Consider the following 27,931-nt stretch of genomic DNA (forward strand, 5'->3'; position numbering starts at 1 on the left):
CTTGTCTCTCTCTCTGCGCTCTCCTTGTCTCTCTCTCTCTGCGCTCTCCTTCTCTCTCTCTCTCTCTCTCTCTGTGCTCTCCTTGTCTCTCTCTCTGCGCTCTCCTTCTCTCTTTCTCTCTCTCTCTCTCTCTCTCTCTCTCTCTCTCTCTCTGTGCTCTCCTTGTCTCTCTCTCTGCGCTCTCCTTGCCTTTCTACAGGATCTCCCACAAAGCAGTAAGTTGCTTTGTTGTCTAGCATTAAAATCATAGGTAACCCTAACAACGGTTCTTGTACCATAGTGCCATAGTGTAGTCGTTAGTTGGGGGGGCCGGGGGCCCGGCACCAGCAAGCCTGGCAGGCCATCGTTGCATGTGGTATACTATGTAATGGGTGTGTGACACCTAATAGGCATTACAGTGTGGATTTTTGGCGCGCGCCTGCGACGCGCACTATCCCTGGTGTCCCTATTTTACGAAAATGTGGCATTAGTTTTGCCTGTCAACGATGTATCGAAGTATAGTGATGTAATAATCCTGCTACTGTAATGCTGGCTCCGCCCTTTATTGATTTGTTGCCACCCACATGAGGCCACTTTCAGAAATTTTCCAGGGCCACTTTTAGTCCCCAATCCGCCCCTGAATGTTGATGTATGCGCAGGATAAATCTTTCGAAAAATATGGATAGTTAATAGTAAGGAGGAACAACAGAGGAGTAACTATGGGAGGCAATGGAGTCATCTGCCACTGTGCTCCTGTTCCCAAGGGGGCACCTCTCCTTCCCTGTGAATTTAAATCCGTTTTTGAAAGCCTCTGTGGCTGACTCCCCCGTCTAGCAGGACAACAGACGTCACACGCTTTATTCTAAACCATTTTTGCAAGTGTCAGACCCTGTATGTTCTACTAGAAGCAGATATCTTACTGAACTAACAACTATACCTAGCCAGAATCTGCATATTTACTGTGCATACATACATACTGTAGATGCATACATACATATATTTATTTAAGATGAAGGGGCACCAATATTTACCTTGCCTCCAGGCAACTGGGATGAATTTACACCACTGGGGAACAAGATATATTGGCATAATCAAATAAAATGTACATAATAGATTAATATCACAGAGTGCTGTAAATGTAACATGTAAACAAGTTTTCACCATGCAAGTTGTTGCTAAGTTACTGTATTTTAAAACCAAATATTCTATTAAGACCAGCATTTTTCTCAGACAATCCCACTGAATGCAAATGTAATGCTGTAAACAGTATGCAAAGTATAACCAAACCAGGCTATCCTGCACATTGGGAGACTGGAGTTATGAAACTGTAAACAGTAGCTGGTATGTGCAGCTTAGTTTAAAAGTTCATAGATGTGGAAGATTGGGATATTTTGACTTGGATAGAAATAGCGCATACTGACTGAGCTGCAGCAAAGTAAACACTACCAGAAGCAAAACATAAAAAAGAGGAACAAGAACTCCATTGCTGCTGGATTTCACAGCCATAGGAGACCGATGCCAGGTGCCTATTAGTGGTAAGAAAATCATCTTTAAAAAATGTAGTGAAAATTGAGGCATTGATCAAAAAAGGAAGTAGTTCAGCCGTTCATACCTCTGCTTCCTGAAGGAGACCCCGCTTTGTGCACAACATGTCTGGACAGGTGACTGGAGAACCAATTCCATCACGAACTGCCAACTGTACATACTGCCTGAGGCACTAAGGAACAACAGAAAACACACAGTCAAAATAATATTATCGTAGAAGATGCTCTGTCCTCCATCAATAGTATACCAAGGAGAGAAACATTGGTACTTGTTTCCTAGAACGGCGCCCACGATTTCCATTGTATGGGCTCCTAAAAATCTCATCGCATCACATCCCCCTTGAATATAGCGGCATGCGATGCATGCGATGCGATTCGTTTTTTTAATTGTACAAGCACCCATGCCATGAGATGTGATGGGTGCTTACAATGAGATTTAACCCCCAGTATCCACGCCATCCCGCAGCATGGCGAGCGCAGCGAGCCCCATGAGGGGCGGCGGTATGCGTCCTCAGACCTTTTCATACCCCACTATCCACGTCGGCGTGGAGTTGATTTTCGAGAGTGTGGCGAGCGCAGCGAGTCACTGAGCCCGAAGCGTGGCGAGCGCAGCAAGCCCCGCGTGGGGACACAAATTACTTTACATGTATTCCGCGTCCGCTCGCCACGCTATCTAATATCAACTCCGACGTGGATAGTGGGGGTATGAAAAGGTCGGAGGATGCGTACCGCCACCACTCGTCATGCTTCGGGATGGCGTGGATACTGGGGGTTACATCTCATTGTAAGCACCCATCGCATCTCATGGCATGGTTGCTTGTACAATTAAAAATCGCATCGCATCCCATTTGCTGGCATGCGATGCTATGCGATATTTAATTGTACAAGCATCGCATCACACGCATCGCACACCACTAAATAAGGTACACGATGCCATGCGATGGGCGCCATGCTAGGAAACAAGTACCGAAACATTGAGTAGTCTATTTACTTAAGAGGTCTACACACAGGGAGATGTTGCTGAGCAATCTGAGCAATGTAGCTCGCTCAGCAAGATCGCTCAGTACACAGCACTGCACAGCGATATGCCAGCGATGTGTGCTGAGCGATCTGGCAGGTGATTAACTAGATTTATCAAGCATGCTGGATATTAATCGCCGGGTGATAGCGACACGCGGGGCTGCGCATAGCTATCGCTATGTTCCCTACACACGGAGTGATGAAGGGGCCTTTCCTAAGCGATCTGTGACATTGCAGGTAGGAGCTGAGTGGCTGGCTGATTATCACTTTTGAAGCTTAGTGCATCTGGCCCCTAGTGAGATCGCTTAGAAAATGCAGTGAAATGGCCCCATGTTTAGGCCCCATAAGCTTTATAGAGAGAGTAGCAGCCAAGCAGCTCCTAACTGTCATGTTGCAGGCTGTTTGAAAAATAACAAGATCAGGCTGTACAGTACTTTATCTCTCACCACTTTAAATCTCTCCAAGGCTTAGTAAATAGACTCCTCTATCACTAGGGGCTCTAAGGTCTAATCCATGGATAGAGATAAACTGGAAGGAGATAAAGTACTGATCGGTTCCCAACTGTCATTTTTGAAACCACGTGAAAATGACAGTTAGGGGCTGATTGTCTAGTACTTTATCTCTGACCACTTTATATTTTATCCAATGTTTAGTACATTGACCCCTAAGAGACTGATTCTGTTGTGGCTGCATCTACGTGATAGCACCACCCTCTGGAAGAGTAGCAGTCTCTATGGTCTGCATTTACAACAGCCCCATCTTTGGCACAGTGCCAGAACTTACTGGTGGTCACTAGAGTACTGCTGGATAGAGAGAAGGGGGACCCAGATGTAGACTGCACATAGGCAGGGCGTTATAGAGCAGCATCAGACCAGATGACTGCATGTGGCCTAAACAAGGGGCAAGTCCCCAGAGGGGTGCCATTCAGATGGAGTTGGGATGGGAGGGGGTGAGGGGGCCATGGGGGAGGGAATTGTACAACAGTATTTTACCTTAATCTGGAAGGCAGGTCCCTCCTCATTGGCCGGCGCCACCTTCCCAAAGTTATCAATTGGGAGATGTCACTGCAGATGAGGAGTGACCCACTTCCCTAGAGCCAGGTACCTCAAACTCAACATTTCCAAAACAGAATTAATTATATTCCCACCAGTCAAGAGTAGTTACCAACCTGATATCTCTATCACTATTGAGAACACTACAATTAATCCTACTCCACAAGCTTGTTGCTTAGGGGTCATCCTTTACTCTGAACAGTCCTTTATTCCTCACATTCAATCTGTCTCTAAATCATATTACATGCATCTAAAAAACATATCCAAAATTCATCCATATCTTACACAAGACACTGCATAAACTCTAATCCATGCACTCATTATCTGACGCATTGATTATTGCAATGGCCTCCTTACCGGTCTTCCTAAGAAAAGACTCTCACCATTTCAATCCATTTTCAATGCAACTGCGAGACTGATCTTCCTAGCTAGACGTTCATCGTCTGCTGATCCGCTCTGTCAGTCCCTCTATTGGTTGCCTGTATTTTACCGTATTCAATATTAAATTCTTCTACTCACATACAAAGCCATTAACCTGAGTACACCAATATATATCTCTTCCCTGATCTCAGGGCCGGCCTTAGGCATAGGCACACTAGGCAATTGCCTAGGGCATTTGGAATTCCTAGGGGCATCAGCAGCTTCTGCTGATTAAAATGATATGCAGCATGCCTATATTCTGTGTGAGTAAGGCTGTATCTGCATATGAAATAGTGTATTCATGGAAATCACTGTAACATAGCATTCCGTATGCAGGTACAGCCACAGTCGCACACAAAATATAGGCATGCCGCATATCATTTTAATCATCGGAAGCTCCTTGTGTGTGCTGGTCATAACAATGCAAATAAGACGAATTTTCAGCAAAAAAGGCACCCAACGTTAGCAGAAGGGCCAGGAGCTGCATGGCCTATTGAGACAAGATGTATGAGGAAACATCTGAATCCAAGCAGAGGCAGAGGTCACAGTATTAGCGGCTGTGCGAGTGCGGTCTGCGGGTGGGTTGGTTGTGCAATAGTGTTCGGCATATGTGTAAGGGGCATTATGTGTGTCATGTATAAATGCATTAATAATGTGCGACATATGTGTAATGGGCATTTTGTGTGTCATGTGTATAAGGGCATTAATAATGTGAAACATGTGTAAGGGGCATTAGGTGTGTCATGTGTATGAAGGGCATTAATAAAGGTTGGCATAATGTGCAAGGGGCATTACGGTTATAAGGACATAAATAATGTGTGTCATGTGTAAGGGGCATTACTGTGTGGTATTATCAGGGGTGCCGAGAGAAAGGGGTAGGGGGTACAAATTACCCAGGCCAAAGCCTGATGGGAGGGCCCAGTGGGGGCCCTGGGCCCCCTCCCCTTAAGTGACAGCAGCAGCTGCAGCTCTTCTCCTCTGCCCAGCACACACTGCTTTGTGCTGGGTTGCAGTGTGGCCATGGAGGTGGTTAAAATACAATATTTTCTCAGGATTTTTTTCTAAGGGTATAATTTGATGAGTAATGTATATAAGGTAAAGTGGTACTACAATGTGATGTAACATGAATAAGGGACACTCTCACATGATATAATGTGAATAAAGTTGCACTACTGTGTGGCATAATTTGAATTTGGGGTAAAATTGTGTGGCCATGCCCCTTCCCAGCAAGAACGCACCCCTATTTGGGCTGCGCACCAAATGTGTGCACTGTTTCTATTTAAAATATTGCAGGTAGGAGCACCAAAATGATGACTGCTATGATGAGGGTTGATGGTGCTGGGAAAGGGGAGCAGTGTCAGAGGCGGAACTAGTGGCGGTGCTAGGGGGCACCAGCCAAAATCTTGCCTAGGGCATCATTTAGGCTAGGGCCGGCTCTGCCTGATCTCAAAATATATCCCCAACTGACCTGTCCGCTCTGCACAAGATCTGCGGCTCTCATCCACACTAATTACTAGTTCCCATTCACAATTGCAGGACTTTCTTTGGGCTGCACCCACTCTATGGAATGCCCTTCCATGCACATTAAGACTCTGCTCTAGTCTCCAAACTCTCAAGCCTTCCCTGAAAACTTACCTCTTAAGGCAAGATTATCATATTCCAGAACCCCCACATAACCTCCAGTAGCATTCATATTTTATTGCATCCCATCAGGTCTGTCTTGTAATCTGGTGTGACTAAAATGCTATGGAATCCTATCCGTATGTATCCCTCCTATTATCCCTATAAATTGTAAGCTTGCGAGCAGGGCCCTCCTACCTCTATGTCAGTTTTTTACTACCCAGTTTGTTTTATCACTGTTGTTTCCAATTGTAAAGCGCAACGGAATATGCTGCGATATATAAGAAACTGTAAATAAATAAGGAGGAAGTGGAGAGTGAGTGGAGAGGTCAACGTACTCAGCCCCCTCCAGTAAGGATATATGTCTGCATAAGATCACTTGTGAATAACTCAAAACTCTGTTAACACAACAATAGTTACTACACCCTGGTGAACTAGCCCATTAAGCAATAACTAAGAAGCTGCCCAGAAATACAAATACTTTAAGTTGCACATGCATGCCACACACATGGGTTGAATCTGAATAGGCTTGTTGTAACTTTATTTTCTTATTCATTAACCCCTTCCTGACAGAGCTAGTTTTTGCGTTCCTGACAGAGCCATTTTTTTCAAATCTGACATGTCTCACTTAAGTGGGGATAACTTTTTTTTGCTTTTACTTATCCCAGTGATTTTGAGATTGTTTTCTCGTGACACATTGTACTTCAAGTTAGTGGTAAATTTTCGTCGATACAGTCTGTGTTTTTTTGTGAAAAATACCAAAATGTCGGGAAAAAATGGAAAATTTTGCGATTTGCAAAATGTTAAATTTTCTGCTTGTGAGACAAATAATCTTACCACTCAAAATAGTGAATAACTAACATAGACCATATGTCTACTTTATGTTGACATCATTATTTCAACTTCCTTTTAATTTTTTGGGACACTAGGAGGCTTACAATATGAATAGCAAATTCTCAAATTTTCAAGAAAATTTCAAACACTGATTTTTTTAGGGACCAGTTCAGTTCTGATGTGACTTTGAGGGACTTGTATGTGAGACACCCCCATAAATGATGCCATTTCAAAAACTGCACCCCTCACAGTATTCAAAACAGCATTTTGGAAGTTTGTTAACCCTTTAGGTGTTTCACAGGAATTAAAACAAAGTGTAGGTGAAATTTCAAAATTTCTTTTTTTTTGCAGAGTTTCAATTTTAATACATTTTTCTAACGAATACAGTAGATTTTACTAGAGAAATGTGACTAAAAATTGATTCCCCCAATTCTTTTGTTTTCATAAATATCCTATATGTGGCCCTAGTGTGCACGGTGACCAAACCACAGGCTTCATAATAGAAGGAGCACCTACTTGATTTTGGAGCCTCCTTTTTATGAGATTATTTTTTAGGCACCATGTAGGTTTCTAGGCACCATAAGATGCTAAAAGTTAGGAACCCCCCCACAAGTGACCCCATTTTGCAAACTACACCCCTCAGGGAATTCATCTAGGGGTATAGTGTACATTTCAAACCCCCAGGGGTTTCACCAATTTTGATACAACTGGGCTGTGAAAATGAAAAAAATTAATTTTTCATTTTCACAGCTCAGTTGTATCAAAATTGGTTAAACCCCTGGGGGTTTGAAATGTACACTATACCCCCTGATGAATTCCCTGAAGGGTGTAGTTTGCAAAATGGGGTCACTTGTGGGGGGGTTCCACTGTATAGGTGCTTCAGGGGTCATTCAACCAGAATCTGTGCTGCAAAATCCAAAAATCACTCCTTCCCTTCTGAGTCCTGCCATGCACCCAACTGGTATTTTTTGGTCACATGTGAGGCATTGCCGTACTCGGGAGAAATTGGGGCACAGATTTTGGGGTGCTTTTTCTCCTTCATTCCTTGTGAAAATGAAAAATTTTGAGCCAGATCTGCATTTTTGTGTAAAAAATGTAATTTTTCATTTGCACAGCCCAGTTGTATCAAAATTGGTGAAACCCCTGGGGGTTTGAAATGTACACTATACCCCTAGATAAATTCCCTGAGGGGTGTAGTTTGCAAAATGGGGTGACTTGTGGGGGGGTTCCACTGTATTGGTGCTTCGGGGGTCTTGCTAATGCGACATAGCACCCACCATTCATTCCACCAGAATCTGTGCTGCAAAATCCAAATATCGCTCCTTCCCTGCTGAGTCCTGCCATGCACCCAAATGGTATTTTTTGGTCACATGTGAGGCATTGCCGTACTCGGGAGAAATTGGGGCACAGATTTTGGGGTGCTTTGTCTCCTTCATTCCTTGTGAAAATGAAAAATTTTGAGCCAGAACTGCATTTTTGTGTAAAAAAATGTAATTTTTCATTTTCACAGCCCAGTTGTACCACAATTGGTGAAACCCCTGGGGGTTTTAAATGTACGCTATACCCCTAGATGAATTCCCTGAGGGGTGTAGTTTGCAAAATGGGGTCACTTGTGGGGGGGTTCCACTGTATTGGTGCTTCGGGGGTCTTGCTAAAGCGACATAGCACCCACCAAAATTCCACCAGAATCTGAGCTGCAAAATCCAAATATCACTCCTTCCCTTCTGAGTCCTGCCATTTTTTGGTCACACATGAAGCATTGCCGTACTCGGGAGAAATTGGGGCACAGATTTTGGGGTGCTTTTTCTCCTTCGTACCTTATGAAAATGAAAAATTTGGAGCCAGAACTGCATTTTTGTGTAAAAAAATGTAATTTTTCATTTTCACTGCCCAGTTGTATCAAAGTTGGTGAAACCCCTGGGGGTTTGAAATGTACACTATACCCCCTGATGAATTCCCTGAAGGGTGTAGTTTGCAAAATGGGGTCCCTTGTGGGGGGGTTCCACTGTATAGGTGCTTCAGGGGTCATTCAACCAGAATCTGTGCTGCAAAATCCAAAAATCACTCCTTCCCTTCTGAGTCCTGCCATGCACCCAACTGGTATTTTTTGGTCACATGTGAGGCATTGCCGTACTCGGGAGAAATTGGGGCACAGATTTTGGGGTGCTTTGTCTCCTTCATTCCTTGTGAAAATGAAAAATTTTGAGCCAGATCTGCATTTTTGTGTAAAAAAATTTAATTTTTTACACAAAAATGCAGTTCTGGCTCAAAATTTTTAATTTTCACAAGGAATGAAGGAGACAAAGCACCCCAAAATCTGTGCCCCAATTTCTCCCGGGTACGGCAATGCCTCACATGTGACCAAAAAATACCAGTTGGGTGCATGGCAGGACTCAGAAGGGAAGGAGTGATTTTTGGTGGTGGAATGAATGGCGGGTGCTATGTCGCATTAGCAAGACCCCCGAAGCACCAATACAGTGGAACCCCCCCACAAGTGACCCCATTTTGGTCACCAGCTTTGGGAGGGGGGCTGGCGCTGCGGCTGGCGGGGGGGTGGGAGGGGTGCTGGCGCTGCGGCAGCCGGGTGGGTGGGAGGGAGGGGGGCTGCCGGGTGGGAGGGGGGGGGGGCTGGCGATCGTTGGTGATCGGTGCGGTATACGCACACACACACACACACACACACACACACACACACATATATATATATATATATATATATATATATATGTGTGTGTATATATATATATATATATATATATACACATTTGCACATTATTTTTTATTTTATTTTATTTTTAACTTTTCCAGCAGCAGCATGATGCTGCTGCTGCTGCTGCTGCTGCGGGGGGAGGGGGGAGGAGGGGAGCGCAGCGTGCGCTCCGGACGTAGCGGTGGAGCCGGGGGAGCTGCTGCTGCTGCCGGGTGAGTGCCCGGCGGGTGGGAGGGGGGTGCTGCCGCTCGGTGGTGATCGGTGCTGCACCGATCACCACCGTTTTCTGTGTTACCGAGCGGCTTAGCCGCCGGTAACACAGGAAACGCTGTGATTGACTGTTCAGATTTGAACAGCCAATCACAGCGATCGCCGACCGGGGGGGGCACCCCTGCCCCCCCTGGGCGGCGAGGGGGGATGTCTGCTGTCAGGGACAGCAGACATCTCTTAACTGTCACCGCGTCTATAGACGCAGTGACAGTTAGAAACCATGACGTACATTTATGCCATGTGTCGGGAAGTACTTCCCGACCATGACGTAAATGTACGTCAAATGTCGGGAAGGGGTTAAAGCTACCTAGATGCTCTATATATTATAAATAGATATATGTATTTAATACTATGGGGGAAATTTACTAAGAATACGAATATGATTTTTCGTATTCTTAATATGAATGAATGCGAATGCATACGGCTGTTATAGCCATATGCAAATGTGTTCCGGAGGGGAATTTACAAAGCAGTCAAATACAACTGCTGGAACCCCGTATTTTAAGAACCAGCACCAGGCCCAACCAGCCAGCAGGGTAATGCCACAGCCAGGGGGAGACTGGTCAGCCTGGGCAGGGGTCCTGGGGGAGTCCCCCCCCCCTCCAGAATTTCCCTGCCCAGGCTGAAGCTGATAAATCGTGCAAGTTTGAGTGGCTTTCAGCTCAAAGCCGCCCAGTGTGTATGACCCGGCAATGAGCGGTGAGCGCTGCTGCGCTCTCCCGCATAATCGGCGGGAAAGCCGTTCATCTGCTGGTTTTACCAGCATATGAGTGGCTTTGAGGGCGGCTTTGCATAGCGCTGCTATGCTATGACAGGGGGAAAGGCTCTCAGTGTGTATGCACTGAGCGGCTTTCCCCCCAGCAATGATAGCGCTGTCCAAACACACTGAGCATAGTCGCTTAGTGTGTATGGACCTTAAGCTAGGGGAAATTGCAGTAGTCTAGGCGTGATGATACAAATGCACGCAGATCTTCTGAGAGATTTAAGTACTTGATTCTGGCTATTTTCTTTAGATGAAAGAATGATGATTTGATTGTGTCTGATACCTGATGTTTAAGTGGCAAGCCACTATCCAGAACAACACCAAGTGATATCAGTTAGAAAATCTCACAATATCGTTAATGATGCACTCTCCCACACATCATTACCAACCCCCCATCATCTGTACTGCTCAGTGTTGAATATATCATAAATGAGGCATGCAGCAGCAGGGGGCGGGTGATGTCACTTACGATATAGTTTGCCAATATTGGTCAGTGTATATAGCAAATGTCATTTGCCAAGGACACCGGAAAATTCAAGGGTACATAACTGACAATGTAATTCCTGCTGGTAGACTATGCTGCAGCCTTGTCCTGTGACTTATCATAAGGACCTCTGTTTTATCAGGGTGTGGATCATGGAGTTATTAGGATGACAGTGCCACAGTCGACCTCAAAATGTCAACATTCACTGGAAAAAAAGGTCGACACAAGCAAAGGGTTGACATGAGATTTTCATGTTGTTTGTCAACACTTGAACACACAGACCCTCACTTAGGGCCTTATTCTGGTTAGGTCGGTGAAACGTACTTACGGTCCGTTTCACCGTGCGTTTCCCGTACGCGGGCGGTGAGCGAAAGTCCGCCCACAGAACAGCCGCACACGGACGGTCACAAACACCGACAATGAGGAGTGCCGTACAACAGAGCGTACGTCACCGTATACGGACGGGTCTCGTCCATTTTCACACCGACACCTTCTGTATATCTTAGCGTACGCCACAGTGCAAGTAGAAATTGAGTCCAAAAACATCATTGTTGCTCTTAGAAGTTGTTTATGTGTCTTTTTCCATATAAAAAACTGGTATGTTTGTGCTACAGTGAAAAAGTTGACACATGTCGACTTCTGTGAATTGAGTATCCTGCTTTTTAAAGTATACAAAAACACTTTCTGAATGGGTGTAGATCAGGGCTGGGCAACACCGGCCCTCCAGATGTTGATAAACTACACATCCCAGCATGCCTTGCATCAGTTTCAGCATGGCCACATAGCAAAACTAATGCAAAGCATCCTGGGATGTGTAGTTCATTAACATCTGAAGGGCCGGTGTTGCCCAGCCCTGGTGTAGATGGTTATAAAATAACTACCTTGACATATATAAACAGGTCTTTGAATGAATCTTACCTAAAATTAAACCAACCTTTACATGTTGAAGTGTAGAAAGATATGCTTCCAATGTGTTTGAGGGCTGTGTGTGGCTTGCTGGTAGCGAAATCATGGTTTTCACTTAATAGCCTGCAGCATTGCTTATTACATTCAGGTGTATGTGTTTGTGTAGTAATCAGCGTTAATTAGCAGATCCAGGCGTCCGCTCTCATGTGGTATCCCTAGTGCTGTGTACACACAGGGCGATAGGGGCAATAATCACTGGGAATATGGTCGCAGGCGACCATATTGCCAGTGATGGAAGTGTGCCCCGGCGATAAATCGCCGGGTGCGCGCTCCTTTTTTCTGCCCCATTGTAATCGCTGGTCGCAGGAGCTTGCTCCTGCGATCAGCTAATTACCTCTGCGGCTCCCCTAGCAGAGGTTCCTTTTCATCAGCGACCATCTCTGGTTGCTGATGAAAAGGAGACACTGAGCAATATATTGCTCAGCAATATATTGCAAGCAATATATTGCTAGCAATATATCTCCCCCCGTGTGTACGGGGCTTAGGGGTGGTCTGGAGCTATCTTTGGCGTCCGCCTGTTTTTGGGCCAAAATGCACGGTGTGTTCGCCGATCGAGGCGGTTGTAGCTCCGTACATTTTTGGTGCACATCCCCCGTGTACGCCCATGTTTACGCCCAGTTTTCCTCATTATTCCGGCCGCTCCCCTAAAAACGCCCCCATGCCGCCCACAATGACCGCGCTCTTGCGGACAGGTTTTTTCGCACGGAGAGACCCGTCCGTGAGCGGTGTGAGGTCGCCGCACATGCGCATACCGGAAGCTACGCATGCGCAGTTGAAAAAAACCCGAACCGACCGCGTACGGTCCGGTCCCACCGTACTAAGCAGAATAAATCCCTAATGCTGTGTACACACGGGGGAGATAGGGGCTATAATCGCTAGGAATGTGGTCGCAGGCGACCATATTGCCAGTGATTGGTAGTGTGCCCCGGCGATAAATTGCCGGGTGCACGCTCCCGTTTTCTGCCCCATTGTAATCGCTGGTCGCAGGAGCTTGCTCCTGCGACCAGCTAATTACCTCTGCGGCACCCCCAGCAGAGGTTCGTTTTCATCAGCGACCATCTCTGGTCGCTTGATGAAAGGGAGACACTGAGCAATATATTGCTAGCAATATATCTCCCCCCGTGTGTACGCACCTTTAGTGTACAGCATCCCTTTGCCATGCTTTGGGTCTGGTGGCTCACTCTGCTACTGCTGCATGCAGGACACTCTGCATTTCCCAACTGGAGTCCACGTAGTATGAAAATGTCCAAAACATGAAAGAACTTGTGAAAAACGCAGGTCAACCTTTTCATGTGTCGTCATAGCCATATCGACTTTTTGCTTGTGTCAATCGTTTAGTCTATGCTGACCTTGTGCTTGTTGATCATATTGTGTCCACCTAGACACTGTCAGCCTATCATCCGGATCCACTGCTGGAGCCAAGGAAGGGTTGTTATTGCAGTACTTGAAGCAAAGGACAGGTACAGTTGTGTATCATCTGCATAGCAGTGGTAGACCAAGCCATAATGTCTGATTATTTCACTCAAGTGGTAGCATGTATAATACAAAAGCATGGGAGGTAGTATATAGCCCTGTGGGACACCACATGGCAGTGGCACTGGTGATGATGTGTATACTCCAGAAGAAACTCTGGCGGAAATTAACTAAGATGGGAGTTCTATTTCAGATGGGCTGTTGCTATAGGCAACCTATCCGATACTATCTATTATCTTCTAGAAGGTGCTAAATAAATAAGAAGAATATTCTGATTGGTTGCCCATAGCAACATCACATATAAAATAGATCTCCCATCTTAATAAATTTCCCCCTCCCTGTCACTTGCCCGTGAGATTTGAACCAATAGAATCATTGTGTTGTAAGTAGTCTAAATCAATGTTATGTTGTCTACTATTCAAGTATACACTTACTGAAAGTATCCATAAAAATTGTTTTCCATAAATATATCTTATAGTTGTTTTCCAAGTTGACACTGTGCAATGATTTGTTCTGACTGGAATTAAGATGTGAAAAAAAAACATACATTCAAAAAAAATACATGAAACCTCACTTATACTTAATCCTTCGGTCTAGCCTTTCAGTCAAGGCCTCTCACATATTTTACCATACAGTCTAGAAAAATATGAGTCTTAATCATTACTGACTAGCCCTCTCTGTAGTATATTCATTCAATATGTTCCATTAAGTTTTCCTGCCGCAGTGTGTATGAATCTTGGCAGCTGCACTAATTGCACAAAGCACTCATTATGAAGACACATAGAAAAAGAAAATGAAAACTGAATGTGACATCAAATAAAAATGAAAAACAATTGCAAGAGATTTCATGTTGTAATCAGAGCCACAACATAACCAATTGCGTGTATTACACATGTACTGGTCACAGGGCACGTTACCTTTTCTGAATTTGTGGCTTTATTTTAATGCCTGATGGTTCTTTATATAATGACACCTCAAGCATAAGATCACACTAATATCGGACACATCCACTTCTAGCTAACATTTAGCAAGTACATTCTATAAATTATTATGCAGAAGCTGTCTTGATGCTATGGGAAACTCCGCTATACTTATTTTGCACTCTTAAGGACCACATACACTAGTCCAATTTGGGCCAATTTCACTCATTTCCAACAGATTGGGCCGAGAAGTCCCACCTCCAACCTCCGACTCGGACCCCCCCTTAGCGGCAGGGAACGGGGAAGCATACCATATATTGCATGTGAAAGGACCCCATGTTGGTCACCATATACTACTGGGATGTCTCACAGCAGTTTATGGCCATCTGATCCTCCTGTAGCTGCCCAGGACCTTCCCGGGCGATAGGATCGCATATGACCCCATTGTCCGCCACCGGGTGGGGGTCCAGTCGGAGGGCAGACCTGTTCTGCCATGTCGCACCGTGTATGAGCACCTTTAGACAGGTCTTTCTGATGTATGGCCACCTTAAGATATATTGTAATATCTGCAGCTCCCAGAATACTGGTCATTAGCAACACCTTCAGATCTGACGTGCAGCACATAACATCTGAGGATCCACCTCACAACCCGCGAGACCGCACATTGTACCTAAACACATCACAATTCACTAAAAACACACACAATGCATCGCATGACCCGCCAAAATCGTGCGTTCGGTTCTGTAATCCTTCTGATGTATTACCAGCTTTACACCCCAGATGCGCATAAAAATAAGTGATGCTGACTCCCATAATTCCCACTGATTAGTGCAGTACAACCTTGCAGCAGCACATCGCCTAGAACTAAGTTCACCCCATAGAGTCCAATAACATACAGTACATACAGTATAAAAATCTCAAAACCATTACAGTCTTCTGCAGCTGCACTGCTAATATTTGTGAATAAATGTGTTGTTTTGCTGTTTTGTGCAGTTTGTAAGGATGCTATAAAACATTTAAAAAAATCCATGCATAAAAAGACCATTCATTCTGCCAACATGTCATACATAGTGCAAGAAAAAGGCTTGATTCATAGACAGAAAATCATATGGGGTATGCATAGTATGTTTGGCTTCTCGGAGCCCTCTCAGAGCCAGAAGCTGGAAAGACTCTGGTAAATGTACCTAACCTAAACACTGGATCTTTTCCATAGCAATAACTGACAAAAATGTTCTGTTGTACAGATTATAGAGAATGTTATGACAAAAAAGAAAATCAATCATATTCTTTATAAAAGAAAGTGGATTTCACCTTGTTAATCAGAGAGGTTCACATTTTTATGATGATTCATAATTCTCTCTGCAAAAACATTGATTTCTTTATTTACACTATACAAACAACGGTTATATTTTATATTTATGAGCAGTGTACAAGGAAACTTTGTGGGGTCAATTCAATTAGAGATGAATCTATAGATTGTAAGCTTGCGAGCAAGGCCATCCTACTGTTTTGATTGTAATAACCCAGTTTGTTTTACACACAATGGAATTTACAGCAATCTATAAGAACCTGTCAATCAATCAATCAATATATAAATAAATATTGTTCTCGTCCCTGAGAGTAAATGTGGGGGTGATTTCAGGCACTGTTGCCAACATTTTGTATCAAACTGAATTAATCCCTATTAGTGCAAATCCAGATATTTAATTCAACTTATATATATATATATATATATATATATATATATATATATATACCATTCTCAAGATCCTATATACTTTTAGCATAATGAAACAGGCATACATTTTATTTTCAGCTTGTTTATTTCATATATTATGCTTATTTGCCCTACCATTTGACTGTCTGTTACTACCCAGTTTGTTTTATCCCTATTTCTATTTGTAAAGCGCAATGGAATCTGCTGCACTGTATAACAAACTGTTCATAATTTCCTTCTTTGTAGCCATACAGACTCATGGTTTAAACTATAAATGAAACATAATGCAACACTGTTGTTGAGTATTTTGATGGGGATTTTTCCACCAGCAGATTTTATAACACGTGATTACTATTATTTGACAGCTATAATTATCTCACAAGAAACCTCTTACCATTGTGCAGAAGATGCAGCTGCATCCTCGAAGGGTGGTCATCATATCAAGAGGATGTTCACACAGACAAAGCTTGCACATAATCAAGGGTTCCAAAGCCAGATCTCCGGGGGTAGAATTGCCACCCATCATGGCATGATGGCAGATTTTACCTGCTGAAGCCATGCTTGTCTTAAGATGTCAACATTTTTACCACATAGAACTGAAAGATAGAATAGTATAGACAATTAAAAAATTTACATGTCAGTATGGTTAAACAAAATTCCAAAATGTATCATCTACAGAAATAAGCAGAGGCGTCACTATGTGCATGTGGGGGGATGCAAAATGCGCCAAAGATTCATTCTCGGAGGGGATGACCCAAAATGCTGGCTCTTCCGCAGTGACTAATAGTTGGATGTTGCTCTGTGACATTGGGTTTATTAACTAACCCTTAAAGGGCCAGATGTATCACATTTCAATAAGTGATAAAATGGAGAATGACAAACAACCAGCCAATAAGCTCCTAACTGCCATATCACAGGTTGTGTTTGAGAAATGACAAGTAGGAGCTGATTGGCTGGTTGTTTGTCACTTTCCACTTTATCACTTTTTGAAGATTAATACATTGGGCCCAAAGAGTGAGAATTGGAGAGATAAAGTGGAAAGATATAAAGTACCAACCAATCAGCTTCTATCATTTTTCAAACACAGTCTCTAACATGGCAGTTAGGAGCTGACTGGCTGATATTTTTATCTCTCTCTCCACAGCTTAGGAAATAAATAAACCCCAAAATCTAGAGCGCTTGAGGACAAGCTGGCAGCAAAGTCTCCAGAGGTAGCCCAGCATTTCCATGCCCCTTCCCATGAAGCCACGTCCCTTTTTCACATGAGGGGTTCCACTGTGCACAATGGGTGTAACCAGACCAAGCAAAGCCTCTGCGAATAACAATTTCTACTGTGGGTTTTTATCGTGTTTATAACAATCTTTTGTCCTAAACACTCAAAAACATAGAATCTGCTTGTAGAGAAGCACTGAAAGTCAGCCCTTGTCAGTGATCTTTTTTCAATGGAGATGAGATTTTGTTAAAAACTTAATAGGCAGATGTGCTAAGCCTTGGAGAGTGATCAAGTGGAGAGATATAAAATACCTACAAAGCAGACCCTGTCATTTTTCAAACACAATAGGTGGTATTCAATTGTTTATATCGCCCCCGCTCTCCCATCTTAAGTCAGGGAGGTTGCAGGGCACTATTCAATTGATCTATTTTTTTTGCGCATATCGTGCTCATTATGGTCGGGTTTAGCAATGCATTTGCACATTTCAGCTATCCACCCCCCGGGACAACGTGCTGAAATGCTGGTGAAAAACAATTGAATATCACCCCATATATCACAAGGCAGTTAGGAGTTGATCACCGGTACTTTATCTCTCAAGATGGCATTGTATATCTGCCCCAAAGTCATAAAAACCTTATGTATATTTTATATAAACCCCAGCACACAACAGAGATTGTTGTATTAAGCCACTCCCCTTCCTGTAAAGGAGTACATCTCTTTCTCCCTTCCATAATTTACTTTGCTACAGATGATAATCAGCATCAGTCCCACATTTGTATTGAGAGTCTGCTATCATTTTACAGGCAGTGGTATTATTTATATAATTCTGGGAGTGTTTATTCTATATCTTGGACACATCTGCCTCTGTTTGTATAGACAGGTAGATTACCATACATGGATGTGTTATGCTATGGTTTCTCATTTCAGTCTTTTTGTACTATACGTGGAGGTGATCATTTTATGGAGAAGATAGACCAGGGGTGTCAAACTCAAATTCATGGGGGGCCGCATCAACAGTGTGGTCACCCTCAAAGGGCCGGTTGTATCTGTAGGACTATGTGTCCACTCTTTATTATCATAAATTATTGTCACTGCATTCAATTATTACTGTTTTTTGTAATAATGTAAGTAATAACTATCTCTGAAAGCAGAAACATAGTCAGAATAATGACAAGTAGATATTCAAATGTACAATTTTTTGAAAAATGATTTTGGGAGGAGTTGCCTGGATAATACTTGAGAAAGTTCTCAGGAAAGATATTCCTTCCTGATAGGGGAGATTAGGGACCTGAAAATGACTTATTGGGCTAATATGAGCTGCTTGGATTTTGAGAAAGATGGAAATGGTCACATAGCTATCCTAACACGTCTTAAGTGGCTCTGTCGACCTGAACACTGTTTGGCCTTGAAGTCAAGTTAGGAGGACAGCAAGGTCTGGTGTGTAAACGTCACCCTCAGTGACAGATCCCCATGTACAGCGGCCAGCCCGAGCTTGACACTATTAACCTATTCCAGTCAGCCGCCTCGCACACACGGTTACCACATGGAATCCAGCAGTAGTAGCGACAAATCACATACTTCCATTGCTCCCATCCGCTACTACCAGCGCGGATCGCCAGCTGTGTGACGTCCCAGTCCCAGCATTTCCCAGCACCAACCCCGCAGCTCCGGCTACGTGAGCTGATTGAAGGGAGAGTGACGTCACACAAGTTCCACAACTCCATCTGGATGCACGCCCCGATTGGCTACTACTCCATGTAGTAGTAGTGCAAGCCGTCAGACGTGCGGCATGATGTAGGAGTCACAGAGCTTCTGGTAGCTCTCATGCATCTCATGGGACACACTGCCCCTGCGTGCTATCTCCTCAGCAGACTGCAGGCCAGGATCTCAAAAAAAGAAGCAAGAATAAAAGGTGAAGGCTGGCGGCGGCTGCGCGGGCCACATGACGAGGTCTGGCGGGCCGGATTTGGCCCGCGGGCCTTGTGTTTGACACCCGTGAGATAGACAATACTTTATCACACTTGTTTTGTGTAACATAACTGCAGTGTAATTTTAAAGGGGTGCCGGACAGTTTCCCGACAGTCGGGATCCCGACAGTCAAAACCCCGGCACTCAGGGCCCCGACGGCCACCGGCTTTTCTCCCTCGTGGGGGTCCACGACCCCCATAGAGTAAGAATAGAATAGGTGGCGAGCGTAGCGAGCCACCATGCCCGCAGCATGGTGAGCGCAAGGGGCTTTGTTGCGCTTGCCCTGCTGTTGAGTCCGGCCAGTCGGGATCCCGACGTCGGGCTAATGACTGTCGGGATCCCGACTGTCAGGACCATATACCACACCCATTTAAATGTTACCTTAATATTTCATATAGGAAAATGAACCCCCACACACAAATAATTTTTTTTTATACAGAACAACTGAAATAACAGTTAATATTTACTTCATACTGTACATTTTGATATTGAACTATATACAAATCAAGGTAAAGATTGCTGGACAATTAAAAAGAATAAGATGTTATAAGAGATTAATGCACCTGCTACAAATAAAGGCCCATACACATTGGGCGACTTTGAGTTGAAAGTCGCTCAAAACAGCATGTTTGAGCGGCTTTCAGCTCAAAGCCACCCAGTGTATCGCCCAGCGATACATGATAGTGTTCCCGCTAGGCTGCTTTAGTGGGGAGCTGCACCTTGCCCGATTTTTAAAGGGCAAAATGCGCCCTGCCCCTCTGGCAGCGCCCCGCTAAAACAGCCTCACGGGGAAGCCCAGCGTCGCCGCAGACGGCGATGCCCGGCGCTTCCCCGGCAGCACATTGGCTTCGGAGGGGCCGGGCCCGCCCTCTTTGAGGACGGTGGTGGTCAGGCCCGCCCCCTTTGATGACGGCGGCAGCCCGGGCACGTCTCTTTCATGACGGCAGCGGCCTGGGCACGCCTCTTTCATGACGGCGGTGGCCTGGGCACGCCCCCAGCTGTGACGTCGGGGTGCCCCGTCCGCCCCCCGGCGCCCTGCCCGCTGTCACTACATGAGATCCATAAGATGCCATAAGATAAAAATCGTGAGCCCCCAATAACCATTGTTAACGCCACCGGCACTCTCACCACCAACCCGAAGCGTGGCGAGCGCAGCGAGCCTGCGAGGGGCGGCGGTACGCGTCCTCCGACCTTTTCATACCCCCACTATCCACGTTGGCGTGAAGTTGATTTTATATAGTGTGGCCACCGGCACTATCAACGCTAACCCGAAGTGTGGCGAGCGCAGTATTCCGCGTCCGCTCGCCACGCTTCGGGTTCGGTGGTGAGAGTGCCGGTGGCGTTAACAATGGTTAACGCTGCGCTCGCCACACTATCTAGATAGTAGGGGTATGAAAAGGTCGGACGACGGGTACCACCGCCCCTCGCGGGCTCACTGCGCTCGCCACGCTTCGGGTTGGCGTTGATAGTGCCGGTGGCGTTAACGATGGTTATTGGGGGCTCATGTTACTTTTTAAGTACCCATAAGGGTACTTTTAGAATAAAAAATCTTATATGAATCATATACAATAAAAAATCGCATCGCATCCGATATATCGGATGCGATGCGATATTGTACATACAATAAAAACAACCAAAATCTTATACAGTATACTTGATATACAATGTGATGAGATCAATAAGATGCATCTTATGGATCTCATCTTATGGATCTCATGGATCTTATGCATCCATAAGATGGATAAGATCCATAAGATCCATAAGATGCCATAAGATAAAAATCGTGGGCGCCGTGCTAGGAAACAAATACCGCTCAGTGTATATGCACTGATAGGCTTTCTCCCCAGCGATGAAAACGATCATCGATGTCCATACACGCTGGCCAAAATCGCCCAGTGTGTATGGACCTTTAGTGTAAAGATGGAGTTAGGGCCTGATTCATAGCTGATCGCTCAAATGCAAGATAGTAGATAGCCGCCACCTAGACAGAATGAAAACCCACCCTGTGCATATCTGTGAGTGAATTGTGAAATATCGCTATCTGCTATCCTGTCACACATCCATACCCCACTCACAAACCATCAAATCATTTTTTCCAGTGTATGCAAATGTGAGGAGGTCTGACCCTTCCAAAACTCTGTTTTTCAGACACCATAGAAAATAGCAGGTGTCCACCCCAAACGCCAACTTCATGTCCATCAAATTGCGCGGGGGTTAGATATTTTTGCTATTTCTGCCGCTTTTTAGATCGTGCATGTGTGCTAGATCCGTTTGCTGGCGCAGTCATTTGATAATCGAATGGATTGCAAATTCACACATAAATAAACTCTGAATCAGCCCCTTAGTACATACCATACAATTAATACCCATTTCCACCAAATTTATAACCCGGGTTAATATCATGGCAAACCAAGGTCAATGTTTGATGGTAAAGGGTCAGAATGATCTGGATTACGTTACCCCAGAATCCAAACCTAGTAGCTTCCAGGGACGAACCTGGCACTGTACCGGGTGGCCCACTGTGTTAGCGGTGTGACGTGGATTATGCTAAAAGCATAGAGTCATCTCTAAGCACCAGTGGATGATAGACACAGGTCCAGTCTGCAGTGTGACCAGGGTTTCAAGTTGCTGGGTAACAGCTTGAAACCATGTTCAATTAGCCTGGTCGGAACAAGGGTTTTTGGTTAAAAAGGATATTACTTAGTTAAAGAAGTAATGGAGCACTGGGAATGGGAGATTTATAGAGCAGAAGGACCATCATATTTCTCAGCTGAGTATAATACAACTTTAATGTTGGAGGCACATTATATAATCTGTAGGACTTCCGGTATCAGAGAAGCCTTGACGAGGCCTGGAAGCTTATCATATCTTTTGCAAAAAAGGGATTTTTGTAAGAACTTACCGTTCGAATCCCTTTCTCTGATATGGTCCTGGTGACACAGCTCAACACTGGGATGTAGGAGGGTCCGAAGGAGCCAGGCACCTATCCTAAAGCTTTAGAGGGTAGGCTCCTCCCCTACTGCATCCCTGGACTCTTCAGTTCAAACTTTCAAAGCCACTGGAATACATTAACTCAGTACAAACGCCTGCACATATTATATGCACATTTTATAACAGAAAACTGTTAACTTTTAACATGAACATCATGAAACTTCTGGCATACTTACTGAGCGTAAGGGAGGGATCGCTGTGTCACCAGGACCATATCAGAGAAAGGGATTCGAACGGTAAGTTCTTACAAAAATCCCTTTTTCTCTTTCAATGGTCCTGGTGACACAGCTCAACACTGGGACGTTCCAGAGCCGGTCCTTTGGGAGGGTACGCTCAGGTCTGCAGCTCTCAGCACTGCTCGCCCGAATGATGCGTCCTCCGACGCGAACTCATGGAATCTATAGAATTTGGCAAATGTGTGAACAGATGACCAAGTGGCAGCTCTGCAAACCTGCTCAGCTGTGGCCCCATGTCGAACCGCCCAAGAGGTGGCAACTGACCTGGTGGTATGCGCATTTATTTTGGCCGGTACTGGTCTACCCACTTTGGTGTATGCAAAGGCTATCACAGACCGCAACCACCTAGCAATAGTCTGCTTAGATGCAGGCCAACCAATTTTGTGTACGTCATACAATACCAACAATGTGTCAGTCTTCCTGACACTCTTCACTCTGTCCACATATATGCGTAAGGCACGCACAACATCCAAAGTTCTCAAATTGTCCCTTTTCTTAGAACCCTCTGGGGGTTGAAACACAGGTAGAACTATCTCCTGATTTAAATGGAAGGTAGATACCACCTTCGGTAAAAACTGAGGCACTGTTCTTAAAACAGCCCTGTCATCATGAAAAATTAAGAAGGGAGATTTACATGACAAAGCTCCCAATTCTGAAACTCTTTTAGCAGATGCTACTGCTAACAAAAACACTAGCTTCCACGTGAGAAACTTAAAATCAGCCGACCTTAAAGGTTCAAAAGGTGCCTTTTGAAGGCATTCCAAAACCAGTGATAGATCCCAAGGTGCTACTGGTTGCTTGTATGGAGGTTTCAACCTGGATACTCCTTGTAAAAAGGTTTGAATTTCCGGCAAAATGGCTATCTTTTTCTGGAAATAGATGGACAAGGCCGAAATCTGCACCTTCAGTGACTGAAGGCTTAGGCCCGATGAAAAACCATCTTGTAAGAATTCCATCATTCTTGATAGCTTAAAATGAGATGTATGAGCCTTTCTTCTCTCACACCATCGAATGTAAGTCTTCCAGACTCTATAATAATTTGCCGAAGATACAGCTTTTCTGGCTTTTATCATCGTCTGTACTACTGCCTCAGAAAACCCTTTTCTTTTCAAAATGGTGGTTTCAATAGCCAGGCCGTCAAAATCAATCGATCTGAATCCAGGTGATTGAATGGGCCTTGTCTTAGAAGGTCTGGTCTCAGAGGTAGACGCCATGAGTCCACAGACAACCTCTGAAGCCTCGAGTACCAGGACCTCCTTGGCCAATCTGGGGCCACTAAGATCACTGGAACCTTCTGCCCCTGTATTTTCTTCAGAAGTCTCGGTAACATTGGTACTGGTGGGAATGCATAAAGGAGATCTCCCTGCCAGTGAATAGTCATGGCATCCACTGCCTCCGCTAGTGGATCCCTTGTTCTGGCATAGAACCTGGGCACTTGACGGTTGACCCTGGATGCCATCAGGTCCACATCCGGAGTTCCCCACATCGAGGTGATTTGGTGAAACACCTGAGGGTGTAAGCTCCATTCCCCTTCCTTGAGCTCCTCCCTGCTCAGGAAGTCGGCTTCTATATTCTCTATTCCTGGAATGAATATAGCCGATACAGCTGGAACATTCTGTTCCGCCCATAGGAAGATTCTGGACACCTCCCACATGGCCAATCTGCTGCGTGTACCTCCCTGGTGATTCAGATACGCCACAGCTGTGGCATTGTCGGTCTGAATCCTCAAAGGGAGGTTCTGTAACCTGTCTCCCGCCAAGGAAATCACTTTCCAGACAGCTCTCAGCTCCAAGATGTTGATTGGTAACGCTGATTCCTCTGCCGTCCACAGGCCCTGAAGCCTGAGATCCAGGACTATTGCCCCCCAGCCCCTGAGACTGGCGTCGGTAGTTACTATCAACCAGTCCCAGGTCTGTAATGACCGACCCCACTGAAGGGAATCTACTTCTGTCCACCATTTCAAGGATTCTCGGGTGTCCGAAGACAGCACTATCATCTCGGATTTCATGGTCAAAGTGTTTCCTGACCAGGCTGACAAAATGTTCCATTGGAACCTCCGAGAGTGGAACCTGGCAAATTGAAGCGTCTCGAATGACGCCACCATCTTCCCCAGGAGCTTGAGGCACCTCCATACTGAAATGCTCTGAGCCCTGAGAATCTCCTGGACTAGGGTGACCAGATCCCTGGCCTTTACCTCCGGGAGGAATACCCGATGAAGATGGGTGTCCAGTATGACTCCCAAGAATTGGAGCCTTTGTGACGGTACCAACTGAGATTTTTGCAAATTTAAAATCCAGCCGTGAGCCTGCAAAAAACTGATGGCCTCTGCCAAGTGACTCTGCAGCATGGCTGCTGACTCTGCTTTGAACAGGAGATCGTCCAAATAGGGTATTACTGTGATTCCCCTGAGCCTCAGCACCGCCGCCATTACTGACATTATCTTTGTGAATACCCTTGGCGCGGTTGCTAGCCCAAAGGGTAACGCCCGGAATTGTAAATGCAGGTCTCCTATGGCAAACCTCAACAAGGTCTGATGCTCCGGGTGTATAGGAACGTGCAAATATGCGTCCTGGACATCCATGGACGCCAAAAATTCTCCCTGGTCCAGACTCAGGAGTACTGACCGTAGGGACTCCATTTTGAAATGGTCTACCCATAAATGAACATTTAGGGACTTCAAATTTAGTATTGGTCTGAAAGACCCGTCTGGTTTGGGCACCAGGAACAGCGTGGAGTAAAAGCCTTTCTTCCACTCTGCCCTGGGGACTGGTGTAACCACCCCTTTTTCCAAAAGGGAGTGAGCTGCTCTCACAAGAGCTGTACGAAGCCGTGCCTCCTTTGGTAAGGATGTGGGGATGAACCTCTTCGGAGGCGGCCCTCTGCAAGGGATTTTGTAACCCTGTGTTATAATATCTAACACCCAGGCATCCTGGCCTAGAGAAGCCCAAGCGTCCCTGAAGAGTGTGAGACGCCCCCCCACTTTTGTCACTGTCGGGCGAAGCCCCTGACAGTCATGCAGAGGGTTTATCCTCTCCCTTTGTGGCAGGCTTCTTGTGAAAAGAGCCAAATTTTGACTTTTGTGTCTTGCCTCTAGAGGACTGAAACCTTCCCCTGAAAGACTGTCCTCGAAAGGACGCACCACCTCTAGGGGAGGGCCGAAAGGACGGCTTAAAAGCAGAAAATCTGGACGTCTGCTTTGCTGAGGAGGCCGGCAGGAATGTACTTTTGCCGCCCGTGGCCTGCTTTATAATCTCCTCTAATTCGGTACCAAAAAGTACCTTTCCTTTGAAGGCTAATGTTTCCAGAGCCTTCTTGGACTCATTGTCTGCTTCCCAGGCTTTAAGCCAAAGCACTCTCCTGGCATTAATGGAGACTGTGGACACTCTGGTTGCCATTTTAATAGCTTCCTCCTCTGCTTCCACTGCATATTCTGCAGCTGCCTTAATCTTTTCTGCAAGCAGTAACGCACCAGGGTCAGCCTGCAGCATGGTGCATAATTCACCAGCCCACTCTATCATGGCCTTAGAGACCCAGGCTGAAGCAATAAGGGGCCGTAAGGTAAACCCCACCCCTTCAAAGATAGCCTTGAGGTTACCCTCCAGCTTTTTATCCACAGAATCTTTGAAAGCTGCACCGCCCTGTACTGGTAATACAGTAGCCTTGGACAAACGTGCCACTGAAGCGTCCACAATTGGGACCTTTTCCCAGAGCTCCGCATGAGACTCTGGCATGGGGTACAGACTAAGGAATCGCTTAGGCATCTGTAGCCTCTTATCAGGAGTTTTCCAAGCCCCTTCTAACAATTCCTGTAACCCCTCATCTGAAGGAAAAGTAACAGCCTCCTTCCGCTGTCGCTTAAAAACACCTTTATCAGGAGTCTTATCCTCCACAGACAGCTTTAAAGCCTGCTTCACAGCTACAATGAGATCCTCTATACCAGCAGCAGAGTTCTCTTCCACATCATCACCCTGATCCCAGGGGATGTCAGTATACTCTCCTTCCTCCTCATCTACCACAGTAGTTAAAGCATAAGACCTTCTAGGGGTCCCTGCCACATCATCCATTTTGTCCAGCATTTCACTGAACCTGTTGATCCCTTTAGCAGTATCCTGCATCACCTGAATCAGCGCAGGATCTGCCTGGGTAAGAGGCAAGGAGCCAGACGACTGCTGAGATGATGGCATAGGTCTCTGTGATTCTACCAGCCCATCACTCTGCCTGTCCAAAAGCTGCACCAAAGCGTTAACTGACCTGCCTAGGGCCCTGGCCCACGCAGGTTCCATATGCTCTGCCCTATGGGGTTCACTGCCCATGGGTCTCACATCAGCGCAAGTAATACATAAGCCCCCCTTGGCCATCTGCTCAGGGACAAACTTTTGTGTGCAAACATTGCACGCGCTCAGTGCACTAAGGGCTCCCTCCCCCAAAACCACAGCCTGATGCTCAGACATGATGCAAGTGATAAATGTATATATATCAGTATACACAGTGCAAACAATGTACAAGCGTTTATACAGAGGCAATGCACCCAATCACTTATCTGTCTGTTGGTTTCAACTGCGGGGAAGCGATGCCCAGGAAATCCAAGTCACTCTGCCAGGATCAGTAAGCCAGCTCAGCTCCGCTGCAAGCGTTCTGAAAGGCGCCAAAGTCAGAGTGAAGGAAGAGACCTCAGGTCCCTGCTGCTGCGGGGTCCGTGACCTTTTGGCGCCAACCACCCCCAGCCAGCCGCTCCTCAGGTAGGATTTCCTAGTTCCAGTGTCTCCCCCTCAACTGGGGATCACTTGGAACATGCCTGTCACAACGCTGCTGTCCTCTCATCTAGGAGCTCAGCGTGTAAGCTCCGCATAAAATGGCCGCCGCCATCACGGAGCGCCTGTCCCCCATGATCCCCACCTAAATGTGGAGCCGGTTTCAGGATACTCCGGAGCCCAGGCAGCCTTTTAGAAAAGGCTATAAGCGCTGCACAGGGAGACCAGACAGTGTCTCCCCTGTGCACAGTGAGCTGACAGGACGCGCTTCTGTCAGCTCCTGCTGCGCTAGCAGTGTGAGGATTCACTATGAGAATCCTCACACTGTGCCTACCTAGCTAGGGTAAAAGTTAATAAAACAATAAAAATCCCCTAACTACTCTAATTCTTCGGCTGCTCCTGCAGCCCTTTAGAATAGCACCCACTCCAGTGGGCACCTAACACGAACTGAAGAGTCCAGGGATGCAGTAGGGGAGGAGCCTACCCTCTAAAGCTTTAGGATAGGTGCCTGGCTCCTTCGGACCCTCCTACATCCCAGTGTTGAGCTGTGTCACCAGGACCATTGAAAGAGAAATATATGTAACTAAGATCTCTGAATTACCATCTACTATGTTGGTTTTTCAAATCTTATTACTAATGCCCTTTTGCTGTGCTGGGGGTTAAACCCCCCTTCCTTACAGCACCTGAGGGGCATTACTAATTTGATTGAGCAGAATTCACATTGTTTTTACATTATATAATCTTATTTTTGGGTTAAGTTGTCATTAATGTTTACATACAGTATGAAATCTAATATAAATTGAGAACATAAAAAGGATTAGTATGTTTGTACTGCACAGAGCTCATACAAAAAAAACCTTTTGATTGTACCTGGAGTAAAAAAAGGAAAAGTGAGCATGGTGACCATAATTTTCAATACAAAGAGGAGGAATTCAGTTGTTCCTTGGTCACCTTTTGCCCAACAGAGAATTTAAATTTTAGCTCTGTTTGGCTGCGAATA

At 45.4% G+C, this 27,931-nt stretch overlaps 1 protein-coding gene across 2 annotated transcripts in view; it reads right to left on the bottom strand.

Annotated features, from left to right (window-relative positions):
• Window positions 1–27,931, bottom strand: part of RNF144B (ring finger protein 144B) — a 73,733-nt gene that overhangs the window by 36,322 nt on the left and 9,480 nt on the right. For both annotated transcript variants that reach the window (XM_083187854.1, XM_083187853.1), the window contains exons 2-3: window positions 16,167–16,368; window positions 1,592–1,696 (exon numbers count right to left, since the gene is read on the bottom strand). In XM_083187854.1, coding sequence (XP_083043980.1) covers window positions 1,592–1,696; window positions 16,167–16,331 — 270 coding nt within the window. In that variant the 5' untranslated portion in view covers window positions 16,332–16,368. The remainder of the gene's footprint in view (window positions 1–1,591; window positions 1,697–16,166; window positions 16,369–27,931) is intronic.

This window comes from Crinia signifera, chromosome 5, assembly GCF_055691185.1.
Source record: "Crinia signifera chromosome 5, ASM5569118v1, whole genome shotgun sequence".
Classification (NCBI taxonomy): Eukaryota; Metazoa; Chordata; class Amphibia; order Anura; family Myobatrachidae; genus Crinia; species Crinia signifera.